Below are 25,519 nucleotides of genomic sequence, written 5' to 3'. Positions count from 1 at the left end.
GAGTTTTTCCATGTTGGCCAGGTTGGTCTTGAACTCCTAACTTCAGGTGATCTGCCCGCCTCATCCTCCCAAAGTGCTGGAATTACAGGCGTGAGCCACCGTGCATGGCCTGAACACATATTATTTTAAAATTTCTTCATTTTGCCAAGTGCAGTGGCCTGAACACATATTACTTTTAATTTTTTTAAATTTTTTTTTATTTTGCCAGGCATGGTGGTGGATGCCTATAATCCCAGCTACTTGGGAGGCTGAGGCAGGAGAATCGCTTGAACCTGGGAGGCGGAGGTTGCGGGTGAGCCAAGATCATGCCATTGCACCCCAGCCTGGGCAACAAGAGTCAAACTCTGTCTAAAAAAAAAAGAAATATGTGTTCAATGTGAAAAAATCTGATGTTCACATTAAAAGTGTAAAAAAAAAAAAAGTGAAAATACAGAGAGCATTATTAATCTAACCTTTTGTTACTGGGTAGTGCCACGCAATTCCAGGCTCCTGGTGTCTTGTTTTGTTTGTTTGTTTTTGAGATGGAGTCTCACTCTGTCACCCAGACTGGAGTGCAGTGGCCCAATCCTGGCTCACTGCAACCTCCACCTCCCAGGCTCCAGTGATTCTCCTGCCTCAGCCTCCTGATTGACTGGTACTACAGGCCCGTGCCACCACGCCTGGCTAATTTTCATATTTTTAGTAGAGACAGAGTTTCACCATGTTGGGCAGGCTGGTCTCGAATTCCTGACCTCCAGTGTTCTGCCTGCCTCGGCCTCCCAAAGTGCTGGGATTACAGACGTGAGCCACCGTGCCTGACTTGGCACTTGGTGTCTTGAACAGACTTGGACGAGACACACACAGATAGTAAAGCAAAGCCGCAAAAGCTTATTAAGCACTCTTGGAAAGGGGAGAGCTGACTGACTTCTGTGAGATGAGATCAGCCTGGTTTGTTACATTTCATGGCCTGTTTTTTCCTCACTTGCTTACCCTAACTTTATTTCTTGTAAGCGAATTGCTCATCCTTACTTAACCTTACTCTTTTTTTTTTTTTTTTGAGACAGGGTCTCACGTTGTCACCTAGACTGGAGTGCAGTGGCGTGATCTTGGCTCACCACAAACTCTGCCTCCCAGGTTCAAGTGATTCTCCTGCTTCAGCCTCCTGAGTAGCTGGGATTACAGGCATGCCCCACCACCCCTGGGTAATTTTTGCATTTTTAGTAGAGATGGAGTTTCACTATGTTGGTCAGGCTAATTTTGAACTCCTGACCTCAAATGATCCACCCACCTCGGCCCCCCAAAGTGTTAGGATTACAGATGTGAGCCACCACGCCCGGCTACTCATCTTTACTTTCATTTTTTGTGACCAAATTCCTACTGCAAGTCCTTGTGACTTATTTTTTATCCTGTATGTTTTAACTCACTGCTTACTCCCTTATTTCGTATGTTCTGCTTCTGCTTACATGTTTCTCTTACACGTTTCGTTTTTGCTATCCCTTAAGCTAGCCTACATCAAAGGGTTCCCTTTGTCCCTGACTTCCTCTGCTATTCTCCTGCCTCAATTTTTCTCTGATTTTAGGACTTTTGTCTTTGGTATTCTGGAGTTTTATTATGAGATGTCTGTGTATCTTTATTAAGCAGTTAGGACCACAGGCATGCACCACCACGCCCGGCTAATTTTTGTATTTTTAGAGACAGGGTTTCAGTGTGTTAGCCAGAACAGTCTTGATCTCTTGACGTGATCCTCCCGCCTTGGCCTCCCAAAATGCTGGGATTACAGGCATGAGCCATGGCACCCAGCAGTGTTCTCATTTTTTAATATCTCTACATCCCTAACTCCCCACTCCCAGACTTACCAGAAACTTATTTGATTGGTCTTACTAAAGAACCTCCTGTTGGTTTTCACTGAACTCTGTTTTCCAATTTATTCATTTCTGCTTTTACCTTTCTTTCCTCTATTAGGTTCTCTATTTAACTTTATCACTAATAACAGGAAGCAATTATTACAGTAATGAAAAATTCACGTGATGAAGGCTTAAACTAATTAAACACAAATATATACTCATCAATTCTGAAAGTTAATATAAGTTACCCTAATGGTGGAATACATAACATAAAACTGTAAGGGAAGGATGATGGTAATTTGATCAAAGAAAATTTCAGGGGAAGTGCAATTTGATTTTCCAAGGGTTTTGGCATGAAGCCATAGGCTAAAATGAAAAGATAAACTGTTGTTTCATTTCAAAGTGGGTAAAGGATAATTTAAGAAAAGTATACCCCAATAAAATATTATTTAGCAAACACAAAATTAAAACACTATACAGAAAGACAAATTATCAACTTGTCGTTTTATCACAGAAATGAACATTTATTGTTAACAGTATTTTTTCAGGTTCTGATTCTTTGTTTGAAAACATCTTTTTCACTGCCATGACAAAATCTGAACATTAAATTCTGAAAGACTGGCCTTATGACATATAACAAAATTACAGGAGACAGTTTAAAAGATTAAAAGAAAGACATTCTAATGCTACACTCCTTAATAAAAATCCAGGAAACAACTTCCAAGTTTAAATACTTCTGTTTTTATTAAAGAAAGTATAAAACGCCGGGCGCGTTGGCTCAAGCCTGTAATCCCAGCACTTTGGGAGGCCGAGACGGGCGGATCACGAGGTCAGCAGATCGAGACCATCCTGGCTAACACAGTGAAACCCCGTCTCTACTAAAAAATACAAAAAACTAGCCGGGCGAGGTGGCGTGCGCCTGTAGTCCCAGCCACTCGGGAGGCTGAGGCAGGAGAATGGCGTCAACCCGGGAGGCGGAGCTTGCAGTGAGCTGAGATCCGGCCACTGCACTCCAGCCTGGGCGACAGAGCGAGACTCTGTCCCCCCCAAAAAAAGAAAGTATAAAACATTGAATTCTACATTTTCAAACACTATTATTTTAAGAATCAGTCAAATCAGTCCGGTCTCTTCATACTGCCAGCATGTCCAATACTTCCGTCTTATATTTCTAAAAAATCTTGAATTCTGAAAAACAGAAACAAAATGTAAATTGCTGACTCCAACATTGTTTTTAAAAAGCTTAATTGTGATGAAATAAACATACCCGAATTTACCATAACCATTTTTAAGTGTGCAGCTCTGTAGTGTATACTCATTGCTGTGCAGTTAATTTCCAAAACTGGAGACAGTGTCCGACTCTGTTGTCCAGGCTGGACTGGAGTGCTGTAGCCCAATCTCACCTCACTGCAAACTCCACTTCCCAGATTCAAGTGATTCTCCTGCCTCAGCCTCTCATATAGCTGGGATTACAGGTGGGTGCCACCATGCCTGGCTAATTTCTGTATTTTTAATAGAGATGGAGTTTTTCCATGTTGGCCAGGTTGGTCTTGAACTTCTGACCTCAAGTGATCCACCTGCCTCGTCCTCCCAAAGTGCTGGGATTACAGGTGTGAGCCACTGTGTACAGCCTCCAAAACTTTCATGCCATGAAAAACTCTGTATCCACCAAACAATTCCCCTTACCCACTTCCCAAGTCCTCAGTAACCACCATTCTACTTTCTGTCACTGTAAATTTTACTATTCTAAGTACCTCCTACAAGTGGGATAATATAGTATGTCCTTGTAATTGGCTTATTTCTCCAAGCATAATGTCCTCAAGGTTCATCTATATGACCGAGTTTTCTTCCTTTCTAGGGCTGAATGATATTCCATTGTGTTTATCTACTCATTCACTGATGGATGCTTGGGTTGTATACCCTTGACTATTATGAATAGTGCTGCTATAAACATGAGTACAAAAAGACCTGGCTTTCATTCTTTTCGATGTATACTCAGAAGGATTAAGTAATAGATATGAGTAACACCTAATTTATTATGTGAATGACTTAGAGATAATGCTCATTGCAATAAATATTATTAACAAAACCTAGTTGAAGTAAGCAGGCATTTTAAAGTCCATGTGTTATTGAATTTTTACCTCTACCACACTAGTCCAGAAGACATTAATGAAACTTCTTGGGCCTTCCTTGAGGTCTTTCCATTTTTCTTTCCATTTCCCTTTTCTGTTGATGTGCCTTAAACCTCTCAGCCATTGACACAAGCTCCTCTGGAATACTCTGAAATTATTCAATGTGTTGTTACTAGGATTCTGAGTTCTTTTCTACAACACTAAAATGCATCCAAATCATTTCAGATAATCACACAGCTGGTTACATGATATCCTTCAAACAGAAATAGGTATCTCGATTAAAACCTATATCCATCTACAGGCTACAAAATTTGCTGCTTCGGCTGCTTCCAAGTGCTTTTAATGTGCCTTTATATGGTAGCATTTTCTACATATTCTTTCTTGCCTCTGAGCCTGAATATGTTCCCCCTGCTGGAACATTTACCCCATCTTCTACAACTCTCCCACCTCCACTCTACTGATTTCTTCCTCGGTGGGGCTTTCATTGCTCATCCCCATTAGGTTAAGTTTCCCAGTTATATGCTCCCATAGTTTCTTATCATTGCCATGCTAAAGCCGTCAAACGTGTTGAAAACTTATTTGAAGTTTCCTGATAAATAGCAAGCCATAGTACCTGGCATAACTGACTGAGAAACTGGTAAGAGGTAGATTTCTAATGAATTGCATAGTCTCACCTGATTTGCTCTTTCCAGAATATTAATCAATTCAGAGGCAACCCTCCAATCATTTCTAGTCAAAGTTGTAATGGAAACACCAGTCCTCCTTTAGTGTGGGGGAAAAAACTCATGTCATCTCGTTTATAGTATGTATTCATTATTCAGTTAATACAGAATAAGACAAATGAAAACCTTTTCACAGAAGCTGGAATGTATTAAGATTTAGGGTCACACAGATTTGGAATCTAAATCTGCTGTGGTTTAAACAGCAAAGGGGGTATATGATGGAAGCTCTTACTTATTTATTTATTTATTTATTTATTTATTTAGCCAGAGTCTTGCACCGTCACCCAGGCTGGAGTGCAGTGGCGCCATCTTAGCTTACTGCAACCTCTGCCTCACAGGTTCAAGTGATTCTCCTGCCTCAGCCTCCAGAGTAGCTGGGACTACAGGCGCCTGTCACCACGCCCGGGTAAACTTTTTGTATTTTTAGTAGAGACGGGGTTTCACCATATTAGCCAGGATGGTCTCGATTTCCTGACCTCGTGATCCACCTGCCTAGGCCTCCCAAAGTGCTAGGATTACAGGCGTGAGCCACCGTGCCCAGCCCAATGGTAGCTCTCTTTAGCGGAAAAAGGTCTTCTCATATCCATACCAATTTGTCAATAACCTTCAGAGTAACCACTGGGTACAGAGCTCAGTAGTGACACTAGATATAAAACACATAGAACCAAATATAAAAAGCTAATCATGGACGGAATCTGGTTGAGTCTCCAAACAAGCCAAATGAACAGGGATAAATAAAGTACCGAGTAGAATCTGGGAAGTAGCTGAAAAATCATAGGTAATAGAATAAAATGGTTCTCTGGGCAAGAAGTTTGTGAGAGGAGTAATGAGAATCTAGAATTGGCCTTTCATGGGTGGACTAAGCTTACTTACCCTGCTCTTCCCGTACGCCCTATTCGGTGTACATATTCTTCAATGTTCCGTGGAAAGTCAAAATTATAGACATGTGTAACGTCATGGACATCAAGTCCTCTAGAGGCTAGATCAGTTGCAATTAGTATTCTCACTTTGCCTAAAAAGTAAAACCAAATGAACACTGAACCATTCTGGTATAAATCAACCCAAGATCTAAAAAGTATATTTGCCCTAACTAGTTTAATCAATTTTATTTCTTACTGTTTACATTAAAATGCCTACTTTGTGAAAATGGAAAAGTAACTGCTGGCAAGTTACAAGATACCATGGTTCGGCAAATGGGTCCTAAACCCTTCGAACCGTGACAGAAAGATACATTTTTCAGGTAACTTCAGATATATTTTCTGTTGCATACTAATACCTTGATATCCAGGTTTAAAGTCTTTTTTGTTTACTTAATGCTTAGAAGCAGATTAATGTTTAGAGCTCTAATGAGTGTAGTTTTAGGATACAGAAGGTGAGGACAGATCTTAGACATAAAACAGTTTCATAAAAAGATGCTGTCACTCAGCCAAGCACAGGTATTGCACTAATTTTAAAATGTACGAAATATTAATTACATAAACATACCTGTTTTAAAGTTCTCTAATGCTTTCTCCCGATCTCTCTGTTCTCTATCTCCATGCAGAGACTCTACTGATATATTTCCAAGTATTAGGTCACTTGATAAGTGATCCGCACTGAAGCAAAAGATAAACTCAGCATTCTTAGGTGCTTATTCTAATACCACCAGTTTTACTTCTATTAGCAAAAATCTAAAGTAACATAACAGACGTATCACCCCCATTTGAAATCAGTATACAAATAGAAATGATCCTAAACTAATCAATTTAATTAATTATAATGGACACACAAGAAAAAATACCTACACAGCTTTTCGAGAAACGAAGACAATGACTTTGTCTGTGGATGACATATTCTGTAGAAAAGTATGCATGTGACTCCATTTCTCTTCCTCGGTGGTTACAATTATATTTTGCTTCACTGAACTTACAGCCTAAAGGATTCAAAGAACATAGTTCATCAAGTTCATCATGATTGAGGGGGAGACCGCATACATCAGCTCAAAATGCATCTTCTCTCTCATTGGTTAATGTTTTTAATAAACTACTAAGCAAAATGGCAGATGTCCTAAAAAAAATTACGTTTCTACTCAAGATTTGTATCTTAGATTTCACCTAACCTCAAAATACTATTGGTACCACTCCTTCAACCAACTATTTGTCTCTAATCATTTTATTTCATTTGTTTATTTCTGAGACATAGTCTCACTCTGTTGCCCAGGCTGAAGTGCAGTGGTGTGATGTCTGTAATCATTTTATAAAACAAATGTTACTGGATCACCATTTGTAAATCCCTAATGAAATAAGGGGTGTAAGCAATGACCCATTATTACTAATGATTAAGTGAAAGGCCAATTTCATTTACTAATGATTAAGCAAAAAGCCAGAGAGAGAACTTTATATATTATAATGGAGGGTTCCCACTGACAACACATAAGCCCAATATCAGTCTTAACTTCATCAAGGGAACAGACTTATATTTATGTATATATGTAGACTTATGTTTAGACCCTGATTCTAACAGGGTTAAAATGAGGTATCAGAAAAATATAAACCCTGACTTTGCTGGGCACGGTGGTTCACGCCTGTAATCCCGGCGCTTTGGGAGGCCAAGGGGGGCGATCACCTGAGGTCAGGAATTTGAGGTCAGGAGTTTGAGACCAGCCTGGCCAACATAGCAAAACCCTGCTCTACTAAAATACAAAACTTAGCCAGGAGTGGTAGCCATACTTGTAATCCCAGCTACTCAGGAGGTTGAGGCATAAGAATCACTTGAGCCCACTGCACTCCAGCCTGGGCAACAGAGTGAGACTCTGTCTCAAAAAAAAAGAAAAAAAAAAAAAAATATATATATATATATGCCTCAACTAGAGGTTGATGGTATTAGCTAATTACTGAAATTTCAAATGAGATAATGGCATTGTAGGTCTATTAAAATTATATGCATCTGTGATTTGCCCTAAAATTGGGAAGTGGGCAGACTAGGCACACCAAAATTAGCTATCTTCAGAATTTTCATAAGAAATGTTAAACAATAGTAATAAAAAAAGCTTACAACTAGATCCAATGTACCAACATAGACAATCATTGGTTCTTTCAAATAAGATTGTGCAAGGCGATGAACTGAATGAGGCCATGTAGCACTGGGAATACAAGTTACAAACATTACAATTTTGTTGTAAAAACATTACTATGTTTCCTTAAGCATGCTATGAACCAAGTTACTCATGAAAGACAAATTTAGTACTTCTTACTTTTTCAATAAGTAAGGCAAATTTAACAGTTAATTCACTGATTACTCAACTACTGTAAAGCTATTAGATGAAACAAACATGTTTAATAAATAGGTTTTTGGCCGGGCCCAGTGGCTCACTCCTGTAATCCCAACACTTTGAGAGGCCAAGGCAGGTGGATCACATGAGGTCAGGAGTTCAAAACTAGCCTGGCCAACATGATGAAACCCAGTCTCTACTGAAAATACAAAAATTAGCTGGGTGTGACAGTGGGCACCTATAATCCCAGCTACTCTGGAGGCTGAGGCAGGAAAATGGCTTGAGCCCAGGAGGCAGAGGTTGCAGTGAGCCGAGATCATGCCATTGCTCTCCAGCCACTGTGACAAAAGCAAAACTCCGTCTCAAAAATAAATAAATAATAGGTTTTTATGAACCAAAGGATACCTATACACCTTCAACTAAATAATAATCTATGAAAAGGTAAGGCCGTGTGTGGTGGCTCACGCCTGTAATTTCAGCACTTTGTGAGGCTGAGGAGAGGCGTATCACTTGAGGTTAGGAGTTCGAGACCAGCCTGGTCAACATGGGAAACTCTGTGCCTACTAAAAATACAAAAATAAGTCAGGCATGGTGGTGTGTGCCTATAATCCCAGCTACTCGGGAGGCTGAGGCAGGAGAATCGCTTGAATCTGGAAGGCAGAGGTTGCAGTGAGTAGAGATCACGCCACTACACTCCAGCCGGGGTGACAGAGCAAAACTCTGTCTCAAAAAAGAAAAAAAAAGGTACTAAAAGGGATTAGTATTAGGTTAATTTTATCTCTTGGCCTTTATAAATGACAAAAAAAAAAAAATTAATTTTTCATAGTGTTAGCAGGCAATACCAAATACTTAACCCAAATAAAAACAATCTTTTTTTTTTTTTGAGATAGAGTCTCAATCTGTCGCCCAGGCTGGAGTGCAGTGGTGCGATCTCAGCTCTTTGCAAGCTCCGCCTCCCAGGTTCACGCTTGGGTGTGGCGGGACGCACCTGTAGTTCCAGTTACTCAGAAGGCTGAGGTGGGAGAATCACTAGAGCTGGGAAGGTTGAGACTGCAGTGAGCCAAGATGGTGCCACTGTACTCCATCCTGGGTGACAGAGTGAGACCCTCTCTCAACAAACAAAACAAACTTTCAAAATATACTGATCAAAGAATATCTACATTTAAATGTTTCTTCAACTATATATAAAATAATGAAAGTGACCACTTTTTATACCTTCACAGTAATTCAGTAAAATCTAAGTTCTCTTTTCTTGGGCTAGGCATCGTGGCTCAGGCTTGCAATCCCAGCACTTTGGGAGGCCGAGATAGGTGGATCACCTGAGGTCAGGAGTTTGAGACCAGCCTGGCCCAACATGGCGAAACCCCATCGGTAAAAATATAATAATTAGCTGGGCATGGTGATGTGTGCCTGTAGTCCCAGCTACTCAGGAGGCTGAGACAGGAGAATCGTTTGAACTCAGGAGGCAGAGGTTGCAGTGAGCCAAGATCATGCTGCTGCACTCCAGCCTGGTGTCAGCGAGACTTTGTCTCAAAATAAATAAATTCACTTTTCTTGAAATAGGAAGGTTATTTGTAATAAAACCATGTGAGAGGATTTCGTATTTTTTTAATTTTATGTTATTTATACTAATAAATACAAAGGATATAAGCCCAGGATATGTCATTCTTTTTTTTTTTTTTGAGACAGATTTTCACTCTTGTCACCCAGACTGGAGTGCAGTGGCATGATCTCGGCTCACTGCAACCTCTACCTCCCAGGTTCAAACGATCCTCCTGCCTCAGTCTTGCAAGTAGCTGGGACTACAGGCGTGCGCCACTATGCCTGGCTAATTTTTGTATTTTTAGTACAGATGAGGTTTCACCATGTTGGCCAGGCTGGCCTCAAACTCCTGACCTCAGGTGATCCACCCACCTCAGCCTCCCAAAGTGCTGGGATTATAGGCATGAGCCTGTGTGCCCAGCCAATTTTGTTATTTATACTAATAAAGAAAAGGATATAGGCCTAGGAGATATCATTCTTTAGAGATCACTCTATATTCAAATAATCATTGCTTCCTGTTTTATTGTGAGCAATAAGTATTCAGTAATCAAAGGTTTATCTGCTTAGACAAGTGAACCCTTTATTCAAAAGTGAGACCTTACTATGATAAGTAAACGTTTATGTTGAAATCCCTATCTGTAACTTAGGAAACCCAATAGTCATGAATAAGTACTTATTGTTACACTGGTCTACTTCCAATGTTACGAGATCTTTCATTTAAAGATTTCAACACTTCCAAGTAATGCTCAAATATTGTGGGAAAATCCAAACAGAATGAGATTCTATTCCACTGATTTCTATTTTGCACACAGTAATTAGGCATATACCTACCTGGTCATAACCATCTGCCTATCTGGACGCACATCTAACAAAATCTTCATTATCTGGGGTTCAAATCCCATGTCCAACATCTTGTCTGCTTCATCTAAAACCTGCATTGACAAAAAAGAATGTGGCTAGATGAGATATGGGAGGCAGGTAATGACACATATTCTTTCTTTATTAATAGAACACTAAGAAAGGCTTTTCTCATTTCCCCTATTACTTAAGCCACGATTTTAATTTCTCCAGAGGTCAGAATACTAAGGAATTTGTCATTGTATGTTGTCTACATTGATTTTTGTTGGCTTTCCAATAGCTTCCAAATCTCCTTAAACAAAATTTTAAGTGTCTAAAATATCCAAGTAGATTTTAATTATTGTGTACCTATCTCTATTTTCCGAAATTTAAAGTAAACATGCATGATAATTTCAAATAGAAGTCTTAATTCTTTCAACATGCTAAAGAGAATGGGAACTATTCCTAGAGCCATTATAAAATCAACAGCCATAGCCAGGCGCGGTGGCTCATGCCTGTCATCCCAGCACTTTGGGAGGCCCAGGCAGGCAGATAACCTGAGGTTAGGAGTTTAAGACCAGCTTGGCCAACATGGTGAAACCTCGTCTGTACTAAAAAGAAAAAATTAGCCAGGTGTGGTGGCGGGCGCCTGTAGTCCCAGCTACTTGGAAGGCTGAGGCAGGAGAATCGCTTGAACCTGGGAGGCGAAGGTTGCAGTGAGCCAAGATCACGCCACAGCACTCCAGCCTGGAAAACTAGAGCAAAATTTTGTCCTAAAATAAAAAAATAAAAAATAAAATAAAATCGACAGCCATTCTAAAAGAAACTTATACCCAAGCACTTGAGTATTGATTAAAACTATTAAAAGTTCAAGTGGAGGGAGGAGAAAATAATAGTTCAGTCATTTTTTATGTTTTGAGATGGAGTTTCACTCTTGTTGCCCAGGCTGGAGTGCAATGGCGTGATCTCGGCTCACTGCAACCTCCGCCTCTCAGGTTCAAGTGATTCTCCTGTCTCAGCCTCCAGAGTAGCTGGGATTACAGGTGCATGCCACCACACGTGGCTAATTTTTGTATCTTTAGTAGAGACGGGGTTTCATCATATTGGTCAGGTTGGTCTCGAACTCCTGACCTTGGGTGATCCACCTGCCTCAGCTTCCCAAAGTGCTGGGATTACAGGTGTGACCCACCGCGCCTGGCCAGTTCAGTTATTTTTGAACCCAGCATCCCAAACCCCTATTCCATGATTACCAAGTAGGTTATATTCTTCAGATTGACAAAGTTATTCATTTGCAGATCATTCAGTCTTCCGGGAGTTGCAATTATGATATCTACACCTTTTCTAAGCTCTTCTATTTGTTCATCTCTATTTCCACCACCATATACACAAACACTTAAAAAGAAAAAATCTAAAGGTTAATGTTTAGGCACAGAATATCTCATCACAACTTAAAATTCAATAAAAGGGATAAAAATCAATTATCAGGTACCTTTAGGAGCATCTGCCCCTTTCTGAGAATTATGTACACCCATCAATCCATAATGTTGTATCCTAAAGAGCATTATTTGTACCATCACCTGACCCAGGCTCTGACTGCTTAGAGTAGTGCTAAATGCCTGACCCATGTTGAGCCATTTGGATTCTCTGAATGTGTGAAAAATAATGGGGAAGATGTATAAAGCCACAAATGATTAAAATATGATACTAGTGAAGGAATGGGAAAAAAAAATCACCTACCTCCGAAGCCCTTTATATGAATATTTGCAACATTCTCCTTCTACTTGAAGTGCTAATTCCCGAGTGGGAGTTAGAACTAACATGCCGGGTCTATTCCTTTGACCTTTAAGGCTTTGGAGAGAAAACAGATTAATATTAAATTATTTGTCTCACATGCATGGTACATTCATTCAGTGCCATCAAGATTTGTAGCAACAAGCCAGGCGTGGTGGCTCACGGCTGTAATCCCAGCACTTTGGGAGGCCAAGACGGTCAGATTATCTGAGGTCACGAGTTTGCGGCCAGCCTACCCAACATGGTGAAACCTCATCTCAACTAAAAATACAAAAAATTAGCCAGATATGGTGGCAGAAGTCTGTAATCCCAGCTACTCAGGAGGCTGAGGCAGGAGAATCACTCAAACCCAGGAGATGGAGGTTGCAGTGAGCCAAGATTGCACCACTGCACTCCAGCCTGGGCAATAAGGGTAAAACTCTGTCTCAAAAAAAAAAAATTTGTAGCAATGAGTATCAGTTAGACATAGTCAGACTATGCCTTTTTGTGAGAAGGTATATGATTAAAAGTAGTTACTATATATTACAGACTTTGCTAATTATGATCTACGTACCTAAAAAACGACTAATATTATATATAATACGCCAAATTCCCCATAAGAAAATGTATTATTATTTTCTCAGATTTAAGATTGCTTTACTGAGAGATCAGTGTTAGTTTCTATATACTTTTTCTTATTACAAAAGCAATACATATTTACCATAAAGTAGGGAAATTAAAAAAAGCCATACACCCTAAAACCCAACTTCCCAATACCAGCCTTTTATTTAAGACGGTCTTTTCATTAACATTTAAAATGTCAAATATGTTATCATGGAATAGATAAGTGTATTGGACATAGTTTAAACAGTTTCCACTGTTTCACTACTGAGGCTTTTGGTAAATATTACCTATTGCCTCCTAAAAATGTTTTGCCAATTTATACTTTCACCAGCACAATCTAAGTGTCTAATTCTTTACATTTTCTCTGAAGCTAGGCATTACCTTTGGATCAAGCAATAGGTAAAGAAACTTTAATTACATTTTTGATATCTAAATCTATCAAACCTCTATTAAGAAGAAACCAGCCATAGGAATTCTTACGTGGGTTGAAGGTCCAGATGAATAAATCCAGGCATTAAATAACACAATGTCTTTCCTGTTCCAGTCTGGGCTACTCCTATAAGATCTATTCCTTGCAACACAATGGGCCATGCCTGTGACTGAAACGGAATGATAAACATTAACACAAAAAGTACATCTTTTGCTGGGTGCGGGGGCTTATGCCTGTAATCATAGCACTTTGGGAGGCTGAGGCGGGTGGATCTCCTGAGGTCGGGAGTTCGAGACCAGCCTGATCAACATGGAGAAATCCCGTCTCTGCTAAAAACACAAAAATTAGCTGGGCGTGGTGGCACATGTCTGTAACCCCAGCTACTAGGGAGGCTGAGGCAGAAGAATTGCTTGAACACAGGAGACAGAGGTTGTGGTGAGCTGAGACTGCACCATTGCATTCCAGCCTGGGCAACAAGAGCAAAACTCTGTCTCAAAAACAAAAAAAACAGTACACATTTTTTGCCAACTGTTCCTTCTCTCCCAGCTCCAAACTTCTTTCAATAAAGATTTTTTGAACTCTAGGGAGAAGGTGCTGGGGGAACGCAAAGAGACAGTTGCTCCCTCGTGTCTTCTAACAATCAGATATCACTGGTTTCAAAGAGAGACGTTGAGTGAAATATGGTAATTAATGAAAGCATACCTGAATAGGTGTTGGCTTTTGAAAACCTGCCTTTTTAATGTTTTCCATAACCTCAGGATAACATTGAAAAGCGTCATCAAATGTGCAGGTAGGATTGGGGATAGTTCGTTTCTCCCCATCCTTCAAGTCATCCCACGTTATATTAAAATTTTCTTTCCTTCAAAGAATAAAAAACGTCAGTGGTTTTTCTCACTTCACTCCCCAAGCAAGACATTCTCCAAAATCAGTTCTGGTCTTATCTAGAAATTCAACTGCAATTGATTAAAATGAAACTGTCAGGGAAGTTATAATGAAATGCATAAAGAAATGGAAGCAAGAGTCCATCTGTCTCTTATCTGAGAATAGTTGCAATGGGAAGGTTAAAAACATTATACATTAGTAGGTCAATGAATATTTCATGGATCAAAGATGAGCCTGAAAATCATGCTTCATAAATTAAAACCAGATTTGGCAAACGCTGAGGGCCTACGATGTTCCACACGTTTCATTAATGCATCCTTAACAATCCTACGTGTTAGAAAGTATTCTCAATTTGACAGGTGATCATACAGTAAGTTACCCTGCTCCTCACCTTAACCATTCTGCTATTCCATGAATCTCTTAGTTTTATCAGACTTTAATAGTAAGAAAAACCACTACAATTAAAACCTTCTAATTTCACGTAACAAGGACTGAAGAGTTTAAGAAATTAACAAGATTAGATCTTTTTTTTTTTCAGTTCAACTACTGGAGCAATAATTCTCTAAAATTGCTGTCCAATATAGTAGGGACTAGCCACACATGGCTATTTCAGTTTAATATAAACATTCATTTGCTCAATTACACCAGCCATACTTTAAGTGCCAGTCAACTCCATCAGACACAAATATAGACCATTCTCCATCACTGCAGGAAGTTTTACTAGAAAACAATGTTCTAGAATATCATGTAAGTTGACACATTTTCATTTGAATATTGAAGGCGTAGTCTTCAAATATCATTTCACATTTGCCCAAAGTGTTAATACCAATAACGTAACTATACAAATACTTACACAACTAGGTAATAAAACTACCCACCTCCAACTATCTGCTTGTACTTTTGACATGGCACTTGTGGCAGTGGACTCTTTATAAAAGTTTTTCTTAATTGGTGGTAAATCTGGGACAAAGATGAAAATCCAAACTTTGATAAATTTTACAGCATCATTAATACCTAGTCAAAGCTACAGAAATCATACTACAATATTTTTTTTTTACCATGCATACCATTTGATAGTTCTACACTTTGCCAACGAGGCTTGCTCCCATCGAAAAGATCTCCCTTTCTGGAGGTTAGGCACAGTAGCTTACACCTGTAATCCCAGCACTTGGGATGCTGGGCATGGGAGGATCACTTGAGCGTGGGCAAAACAGTGACACCCTGTCTCTATGGAAAATTTTTAAAGATTAGCCTGGCAGCCAAGCACAGTGGCTAACACCTGTAATCTCGGCACTTCAGGAGGTTGAGGCAGGCGGATCACCTGAGGTCAGGAGTTTGAGACTAGTCTGACCAACATGGTGAAACCTGTCTCCACTAAAAAAAAAAAAAAAAAACCACACACAAAAATTCTCCTGGCACAGTGGCACACGCCTATAATCCCAGCTACTCAGGGAGGCGGAGGGTGCAGTGAGCCGAGACTGCGCCATTGCACTCCAGCCAGGGCAACAAGAGTGAAACTCCATCTCAAAAAAAAAAAAAAAGGAACCGGGCGCGGTGGCTCACGCCTGTAATCCTAGCACTTTGGGAGGCTGAAGCAGGTGGATTACCTGAAGTGAGGAGTTCGAGACCAGCCTGACTAACATAGTGAAACCCCATCTCTACTAAAAGTACAAAAAATCAGCCAAGCATGGTGGCGGACGCCTGTAATCCTGGCTATTCAGGAGCCTGAGGCAGGAGAATCACTTGAACCCGGGAGGCAGAGGTTGCAGTGTGCCGAGATTGCACACTGAACTCCAGCCTAGGCAACAACAGTGAAACTCCATCTAAAAAAAAAAAAAAAAAATTAGCCTGGCATGGTGGTATGTGCCTGTAGTCCCAACTACTTGAGTGGCTGAGGTGGGAGGATCACTTGAGCCTGAGAGATGGAGGTTGCCAGGAACTGTGATTTTGCCACTGCACTCTAGCCTAGGCAACAGAGTGAAACCCTCAAAAAAAATTTAATAAAAATTAAAATGAAGCATGCTTTATAAGGCATCAAACACCACAATGGATAAATATACTCTCACAATAATAGTTTGGTTATCTTTTCTTTGAAGGTCCATCCAATTACTTTTTTAGGAATTACATTTATATCCTTGGTCTATTCTCTTAAGCTACATTTCTTTTCTTTTTTTTTTCTTTTTGAGATGGAGTCTCACTCTGTCACTCAGGCTGGAGGGCAATGACTCAATCTCGGCTCACTGCAACCTCCACCTCTGGGGGTCAAGCGATTCTCCTGCCTTGGCCTCCCAAGTAGCTAGGATTACAGGCATGCGCCACCATGCCCAGCTAATTTTTGTATTTTTAGTGGAGATGGGGTTTCACCATGCTGCCCAAGCTGGTCTTGAACTCCTGACCTCAGGTGATCCACCAGCCTCAGCCTCCCAAAGTGCTGGGATTACAGGCATGAGCCGCCGTGCCCAGCCCAGCTACATTTCTTAAAAGCCTATTATACCTCTTCCAAACTTAAATCCTTTCCCTGGTCCCTGATCCTAAATCTTCTCAACACATCCTGTTTAGGCAGCACAGGAAACTTAACATGCAGAGGTCCTGACCAACACAGTAGCAATAACTGTCAATATTTTGGTAACATATTCGTGCTTTTACATTTGAAATAAAAGATGTCCTATTGCTGCCTCCTCCCGAGAGCCAAGGCTAGTGCTTGAATAATGAAGCATTATCCCCTACATATAATGTTCCACATGAGAAATCTCATTTAAATTCAAACAAAAGGGCTGGGCGGGGTGGCTCACACCTGTAATCCCAGCACTTTGGGAGGCCAAGGCAGGTGGATCACTTGAGGCCAGGGGTTTGAGACCAGCTTGGCCAACATGACGAAAACCCGTATCTACTAAAAATATAAAAATCAGCTGGGCGTGCTGGCACACACCTGTAATGCCAGGTACTCGGGAGGCTGAGGCATGGGAATCACTTGAGCCTGGGAGATGGAGGTTATGGTGATCTGAGATCGCGCCACTGCACTTCAGCCTGGGTGACAGAGCAAGACTCTGTCTCAAAAAATAAAATAAAATAAAATTCAAACAAGGCTGGGCACAATGCCTGACATCTGTTATCCCAGCACTTTGGGAGGGTGAGGAGAGGATCACTTGAAGCCAGGAGTTTGAGACTAACCTGGGCAGGATAGTGAGACCTCATCTTTAAATTGAAAAATAAAAATCTAAAACAAAATTTAAACAAACAAACAAACAAAACTCTGCCATGAACTGTAATGCTTCTTATCATTTAATGGCTTTCCTTTTTTTTTTTTTTGCTCTTGTCAACCAGGATACTCCAAGATCTATTTTTACTCAATCACAGCAACAATGTTAACTTACGGTTTGCATCTTTACTCCCTTCCTATTTTCCCATTGGGACTGATTTTTTCCCATTTCATTATTAGCCTTTTGCAGTGAGTTACCGCTGACAGACTACAAATAGGTTTAATATTTCCCTTATAGCATAAATGACAGCTGACAACATAGAAACTATCATAACCTAGGGACTAATTGCAGCATTTTAGATTTTACTATTTTCATATACATTTCCTTACTAAAAATAAAGCACAGACATTGTACAGAGGATAAAAACTGCAGTTAACAGAAACAATATATGTAAATGTTAGGAAGCAGCACTGACCTGCCCACTTTGTTTTTTGCCATTTCAAACCTTCCTCTCTAATTTGATCCCAATCTATCAATGGCCGATCTCCTGCAACAACATTGTTATCTGTGCTTCGATCTTTTCCAACAGAAGGTTGGAATGCAGTATCTGTTAAAAATATTTTTATCGATTAGTTTTTTTCTATTTTGTTTTTAATAACCAGACAATACTTAAAATATAAAATTTGGGGTTTCTGTACTACATTAACATGATAACCTTGTCATTTGTTATCGTTCAACAACTTATAAAAATTTAATTTTATTGGAGAAGGTAAGTAAAATAGCACAAGTCTAATGTTTGCTAAAATATTGTCATATCCATTACTCAGTCGTTACAATAATACTCCTGGGAAGCAGATATTATCCCAGATGAATGGATGAAGAGCCAGGCTTTGTAGCTCACTCCTGTAGTACCAGCACTTTGTGAGGCTGGCAGGTAGGATCGTTTGAACTCAGGCCTCAAGACCAGCCTAGACAACGTGGTGAAACCCCATCTCTACTTTACAAAAAATTTAATTAGCTGGGTGTGGTGGCACACACCTGTGGTCCCAGCTACTTGAGAGGCTGAGGTGGGAGAATCACTCCCGCCCAGGAGGTCAAGGTTATAATGAGCCATGATCACACCACTGCACTCCAGCTTGGATAACACAGTGAGAACCTGTCTCAAAACAATTTTAAAAATAAAATAAAAGAAAAAGAAATAAATACAAGATACAAAAATAGAATCTTAGACCTTGTCTTTTTCCCCAAGAAACACTAAAAGGCAGTGGTGCCTTCTAAACCCAAGTGTCTCTATTCTACTTTCACACTGCATCGAGGTATGATTCAGTAATTGTTTTCTCTATTCTAAACAGATCTGAGATTTTTAAAATAACCAAATATTTAAGCCATTTTCAATGTCAGCCATGAATCTGAAGACAGGACTAGGGTTAGGATCCTGGGACCAATCCTTACTCTACCCACTAACACGAAAGTGTGTGTATTAAAGGATTATTTCCCTGCTTGCGAGAACTAGATTAATACAAAGACAAAAAATAAATAAATAAAAATAAAGGGTTATTTCATTTTCACTTACCTGTGGCTAAAAGTAAAATTGCTAGGCATGAACATAGAGATTTGGTGTTTTAATTTGAGGAAAAATATTCTGGGCTTTCATTCACAGTAAAAAATCATTAAGACTACATTTATGGCAGCCTAATGCTTTGAATCAGAAAAGGAAATCAGGTATAATGGCTTATAACACTGAATGAAATTAAACATTTTAAAGGGCTTCAGTGGGAGAAAATTACTTACCAACTCCACATTCTGAATTGTAATTTTCTTCTAGCTTTTTAACAAAATTATCTATCACTGCTTTTGCTTTCGTTTGCATTGCCTTGCTGCCAAAAATTTTGACTAATGATTCTGGTTGTTCTTGTATTATCTAGGTACAAGGGGAAAAAGAGTGAGACTTAAAAGTGAGACTTAATAAGGTGAGACTTAAAAGTTCCCTTAAAAAAAAAAAAGTTCCCTAAGCCCCTAACCCCTTCCAACAATCACTCAACTTCAAAAACCATTACAGTATAAAGTAAACATAGTGTTACTAGCAATCAGTGTCTAAATTTCTAGTTAGAGAGGAATACTATTTATATTTACTCTGGGATTTACCTCCTGGTCAGATGGAGAGTGGCAGGACAACCTGAACATTTAAAACTGGATAGCTAGGGAATAAACTCAGCAAATAGTGTAGAGAAATAATTAAGGCATCAACCTGACAGGTAATATTATTTTGATTCTGAGGTCTCCAACCTATAAAATGGTATTTATTTTGCTAATTTTACAGAATTGTAGGGCTGAAATGACATAACCTATGTGCTATATAGAGAGTTTACTGAACTGCCAGGTTACTTAGGTAAATTTTTAACTTGATGGGATTCTATACTTAACTCATGTATACTGTTAAAGGCTTACATTTACAAGACTGATACATTTTATGAATAGAAACTACAAGTAACACCTATAAACATCCGTAATTTCAAATACTCTAATGGATTCAATATTTATCTAAAAAACACTATACACCAAATTTTGTCTTCGGTTGGTAATTCAAACAATGTTTATCATCTACAGTATTTACAGGCACTACAACTCTGTAGTGGCCATTATGGGATGCTATGGAAAGGGACAGCTACACAGAACAGGGGCCTTAGACTGAGGAAAAAGCTATGGTAGCAGGGTGTGTCAGGAGGTGGTGCAGTACTCAAGGAATTAGGGGAAGGGACAATGGAAAGAGTGAACAGGCCAGATCAAGTCAACAATTTTAAGGAGTCTAGACTTACAGGCCTGACATACTATGAAAGGCTTTTACATAGCAAAGGGACACAAATAATTTGTATTTTAAAATGATTGTTCTAGCCAAATGCGGTGGCTAACACCTGTAATCCCAGCATTTTGTGAGGCTGAGGAGGGTGGATTATTTGAGGTCAGGAGTTCAAGACCAGCCTGGCCAACACCTATCTCTACTGAAAGTACAAAAATTAGCCAGGTGAGCTGGCGGGCACCTGTAATCCCAGCTACTCTGGAAGCTGAGGCAGGAGAATCTTTTGAACCCAGGAGGCAGTGGTTGCAGCTAAGATCGCACTGGAGCCAAGATTGCACCAGTGCACTTCAGCCTGGGCGACAGAGCAAGGCTTCATCCCAAAAAAATATAAAAAAATAAAATTATTGTTCTGACCACAGTGGAGAATGATTAGAGGATACAAATGGAAGCAGGATATACAGATGGGGGAAAGGCAAATGATGACATTCCCCTTGAGAAGTACAAGAAATAGTCAAGACCTAGCGGTGAATGAGAATAAGGAAATACCAACATGGATAGTCAGATTACAGACTTGTAAACTCAGTGAATGTTGCTACCATTCACTAAGATTGAGAATATAAGAGCTAGCCAAAGTTTGAGGAAAGGGGTTTTCTCTGGAAGACATTTTGGACATGATGAATATTCCAATGATCTCATTCTTATGCAGATTATCTCTAAAGATTTTTACCTCTGGCTGGGCCTGGTGGCTCATGCCTGTAATCCCAGCACTCTGGGAGGCAAAAGTGGGCGGATCACCTGAGGTCACACACTCGAGACTGGCCTGGCCAACATGGTGAAACCCCATCTCTACTAAAAATACAAAAATTAGCCAGGTGTGGTGGCGCATGCCTGTAATTCCAGCTACTCAGGAGGTTGAGGAAGAAGAATTGCTTGAACCCAGGAGGCAGAGGTTGCAGTGAGCCAAGATCATGCCACTGCACTCCAGCCTGGGCGACAGAGTGAGACTCTGTCTCAAAAAAAAAAAAAAAAAGATTTTTACCTCCAAGAGTCCCAAAACCTACACCTGGAACAGCTTAAAATTCAGGGGGCTTCTTGAGAATCAGGAGTATGAAGAGCTTTGGCAATTTATCTAATCTACCACAGTATGTTAATAACTCGGCAGAAATTAAGAGTTAAGGCCTCGTGCGGTGGCTCATGCCCGTAATCCCAACACTTTGGGAGGCCAGGGCAGGTGGATCACTTGAGGCCAGGAGTTGAGAGCAGCCTGGCCAACATGGTAAAACCCCATCTCTACTAAAAATAAAAAATAAAATTAAAAAATTAGCTTGGCTTGGTGGTGGGAGCCTGTAATCCCAGCTACTCGGGAGGCTGAAGCAGGAGAATTGCTTGAATCCGGGAGGCGGAGGTTGTAGTGACTTGGTATCATGTCACTGCACTCCAGCTTGGGAGACAGAATGAAGCTGTCTTAAAAAGAAAAGTAGAGTTAGGTGCTCCCTTAGAAATGCATGATGCTCTCTTAAGGGCCGAAGAACACAGATGGCTTACTTGGATTGTGGTGTTTGTTGTACTTTGTATATTCTTTATTTTTGACCCACCACGACCTGTTTTTAAAAATAAAGGAATATATTATTATAAGTTGAAATTAGTAAGTTGAAAATTTACCCATTTTCCTCAACAAACATTCTCTAGTTCTTCCCCCCAAATGCTCCTAGGGTTCAACAATCATTTTTTGTTTGGAAAGAAGGAAGTAAGAGGTTCTATTCCAAATTTTGGTGGGTTTTAGAAGACTCTTATCCCAGAGAGGTGGAGACTATGGATTCTGTATCAGCTTGCACAAAACCTAATTGGGTCCAAACTAGTGGAGAGGATGTAGCAATTGGAACTCTTTCATACAACTCAACAATTTTTCAAAAATTGGCAAACAGTTGAATAGACATTTCTCCAATGACATACAAATGGCCAACAGGCATGAGATGTTCAACATCACTAATCAGGTCCACGCAAATCAAAACCACAAAATGGTTGTCACCTCACATCTGGTAGGATGACCATTACCAAAAACAGAAAACAAGTGTTGGTAAGAATGTGGAGAAATTGGAACCCCTGTGTACTGTTGGTGGGATTGTAAAATGGTGCTGCCACTATGGAAAACAGTATAGATTTCCTAAAAAATTAAAAATAGAATTAACATATGATCCAGCAGTCTCACTTGCGGTATACATCCAAAATAATTTAAAGCAGAGTCTCAAAGATATATTGCACTCCCATTTTCATAATAACACTACTCAGGTCAAAAGGTGGAAGCCACCCATTTATCACAGACTGATTAATAGATAAAGTAAGGTATATACTTAATAATGGAATACCATTCGGCCTTAGTAAGGAAGAAAATCCTGTCTCATGCTACAAAATGGATAAGGCTGGAGGATATTATTCTTAGAGAAATGAGCCAATTACAAAGACAATTAGTGCGTGATTCTACTTATATGGATTATCTAAAGTAATCTAACTCAGAAACAATGTAAATGGTGGTTCCTGGGATGGAGCAGGAAAAAAATGGGGAGCTGTTCAAGTATACAGTTTTAGTCATGCAAGTTCCAGAGATCTGGGATACAAGATTGTGCTTATTGTTAGTATTGTGATATACATTTAAAAGAGGGTATTTCATTTTTTTCAATAAAAAAGTTGGATCCAGATCCAACATCAAGTAAGTGCTCTGTAGCACAGTGCCCTTTCATCTGCTAAGTGCTAACTTCAGTGACTTTTATTGTAAACCTAGTGGCTTTCTTTCATTCTTCAGATCTTGAGCCTAAGCCTTCTGAAAGGTCAATGAATCTCTGGGTAGTACAGCAATTAGTCTTATAATGTACTATTTTATAGCAGCCTCCATCTGTTCATTTTTCTCAGGTTTTAAAAATGGTAAAATATACCTAATAGGTAAAATGTGGCAATTTATACTCGGACTCAATGGCAATCAATGGGGCAATCATTCTAATCATTTTTAAATGCTTTTCAAAAAAAATTCAGAAATGGACAGGGCACGGTGGCTTACGTCTGTAATCCCAGCATTTTGAGAGGCTGAGGTGGGTGGATCCACAGTTCGAGACCATCCTGGGTAATGTGAAAACTCATCTTTACTAAAAACACAAAAATTAGCCGGGTGTGGTGGCGCACATCTGTAATTTCAGCTACTAGGGAGGCTGAGGTGCGAGAATCGCTTGAGCCTGGGAGGTAGAGGTTGTAGTGAGCTGAGATCACACCACACTGCACTCCAGCCAGGGCCACAGAGCTGTCTCAAAAAAAAACCCAAAAAATCAAAAGTAAAAAAAAAATTAAAAATGCAGAATTGAATGTTAACACTCAAGATGTAAGAAAAAGTTTTTTCTTTTTTTAATTTTTTAAAAATTAAGGAAACTAAAAGCAAGGTACAACTGCTCTAGGCAGCCCTACAAATGATCTTACAGCTTTTCTTTGATTCCTGGCTCTAAATGGTACTCATAGAAAGACTGATTAAGTTTTGTTTTTCATTCTGGGGTTACTGTCTGTTAAAAGGTCTGTTCTAAGCATTCCTCTTCAGCCCTAAGATTTTGTAAGTCTTTTAGGAGTTGCTCTCCCAAATACATTGTCTGTATAAACACCAAAAGGGGGATTACTTTTTTTTTTTAATTGAGGCGGAGTCTTGCTCTGTCACCCAGGCTGGAGTGCAGTGGCGCAATCTCAGCTCACTGCCAACCTCAGTCGCCAGGTTCAAGCGATTCTCGTGCCTCAGCCTCCGGAGTATCTGGGATTAGAGGCGCGCGCCACCACGCCCAGCTTTTATTTATTTATTTATTTTTTTAAGTAAAGACGGGGATTTCGCCATGTTGGCCAGGCTGGTCTCGAACTCCTGACCTCGGGTGATCTACCCGCCTCGGCCTCCCAAAGTGCTGGGATTACAGGCGTGAGCCACCGCACCCGGTCAGATTAAATTATACTCTATCCCCAGGTTTTACAAATAGCTCTGGGAGAGACCTGAACCTCATTAGGTGGCAGCTGATTGGAGGTGAGGCAGTGGGGAGGGAATGCCTTCGCCCAGGCTCCGCCCCTGGCCCCACCTATCCTGCCCTGCCAGCCACACCCATTCTCACCGATCACCGCGCCGACAAAGTGGTTCTTCAAAGCAAAACAAAGCGGCGGTTCCTCGTAACCAGCGGCCACGGCCTCCGGGGGCCTACAGGGGTCTCTCCAGCGGCCACCTCTGCCGACACTATATCCCTCAGGACCGCTTCGATTCAACTCCTCCACCGGCCACCTCTCTGGTGCTCGGGACACTGTCGAGCTTCGCCGACTAGCAACGACCCATGTAGAGGCCTTGGGAGTTCCTCCGTGGTGGGACATTCTTCCAAGAAGGGGCGCGTCCGACGTCGTTTCCGTCCGACTCTGCACCACTTGACCGTACCGTCGTGAGACTAGTGTGCCAGGGAAGCCACGCAGCCGCTACTTAAGGAGCCCGCGCGAGGCTAGCCCTCCCGCCCACTCCCCTATCCCGCCCACTTCCACACAGCCATTGGCCAGCGAGCGTTGTGGGCGGGACTTTCCCTTTTTTAGCCAATCGGCTTTCTGAACCGTGGGAGCGTGCCTTGAAGCAGTCAATGTGCCGGACAGTGTATTCCTTTCCAGGCCTGGGACTTTTTCCAAACGCCCACTTTGCTCCCGCCCCTACCGAACACACACCTCGGGTTCTTAGCATCTCAGTGCCTTGGAAACCTTTTTTTTTTTCTTTTTAAATACAGACGAGGTGTCGCCGTGTTGCCCAGGCTGCTCTTGAATTCCTGGCTTCTAGTTTCAAGTGAACTTCCAGCCTCGGCCTTAAAAAGTGCTGGGATTACAGTCAGCCACTGCACCGGAAATGTTTTCAACCGTGACCCATAAAGGTAAGTCACTGTTACAAGGTGACCCAATCCACGCATAAAAAACTTGAAACAACAGATTGACAAAACAGCATTTATCCTCACTAGGTAAACAGCGTTTTGATATATTTAATCTTATTTTAGTTTAGTTTTTTAAATGGTTGTAATCCATAAAATTTTTAAAAATTTTTATTTAAATAGAGACGGGGGTTCCCAGTATGTTGCCCAGGCTGGTCTCGAACTCCTGGACTCAAGTGATCCTCCCACCTCCACCTCCCATAGTGCTGGGGTTACAGGCCTGAGCCACTGCGCTCAGCTCACAAAATGTATTTAATGGCCCACAGCTTAAAGATCACTGACTTGATCCTTTTGTAAGTCATAAGTGTGATTGGGTTTTCATGCCCTTGTGTCGAACGTGTCTCCCTCAAACCTTGTTACGAAGTGGGCACATTACCCACCTGGCGTGAAAAATAAAGAGAAAAAGATTGCTGGCTTGAGAGACATTCATTGCTCTACACAGTCTTCTGGATGTTTGCTATAGTTTTTTTGTTTTATTTTGTTTTGTTTTTGACCTCTGTCGCCTAGGCTGGAGTGCAGTGGTGCGATCACTGCTCACTGTAGATT

General features: G+C 40.6%; 1 protein-coding gene across 1 annotated transcript; it reads right to left on the bottom strand.

Moving 5' to 3' along the window:
• Positions 1–2,876: 2,876 nt before the first annotated feature.
• Positions 2,877–24,694, bottom strand: DDX43 (DEAD (Asp-Glu-Ala-Asp) box polypeptide 43). Its single transcript, XM_011944433.1, has 17 exons — positions 24,134–24,694; positions 21,552–21,607; positions 19,001–19,130; positions 17,685–17,816; positions 14,888–14,969; positions 13,830–13,986; positions 13,178–13,296; positions 12,041–12,151; positions 11,554–11,695; positions 10,298–10,398; positions 7,708–7,795; positions 6,459–6,586; positions 6,160–6,269; positions 5,548–5,686; positions 4,627–4,714; positions 3,962–4,100; positions 2,877–3,008 (listed from the first exon to the last, which is right to left on the bottom strand). Exons 1-16 carry the CDS (start codon positions 24,381–24,383, stop codon positions 3,987–3,989), a joined length of 1,947 nt encoding a protein of 648 aa, XP_011799823.1. The 5' UTR covers positions 24,384–24,694; the 3' UTR covers positions 2,877–3,008; positions 3,962–3,986.
• Positions 24,695–25,519: the final 825 nt, after the last annotated feature.

The sequence above is a fragment of the Colobus angolensis genome, unplaced genomic scaffold (genome assembly GCF_000951035.1).
Source record: "Colobus angolensis palliatus isolate OR3802 unplaced genomic scaffold, Cang.pa_1.0 Scaffold231, whole genome shotgun sequence".
Classification (NCBI taxonomy): domain Eukaryota; kingdom Metazoa; phylum Chordata; class Mammalia; order Primates; family Cercopithecidae; genus Colobus; species Colobus angolensis.
This window is presented reverse-complemented; position numbering and strand designations above follow the sequence as displayed.

Coding starts and splice junctions, on each gene's coding strand:
- DDX43 (XM_011944433.1), bottom strand. CDS start 24,383: ATGTCCCACCACGGAGGAACTCCCAAGGCCTCTACATGGGTCGTTGCT. Junction 19,131..21,551: donor CAACAAACACCACAATCCAA/GTAAGCCATCTG, acceptor CCTTGTACCTAG/ATAATACAAGAACAACCAGA. Junction 13,297..13,829: donor AAAAGCCAACACCTATTCAG/GTATGCTTTCAT, acceptor ATTCCGTTTCAG/TCACAGGCATGGCCCATTGT.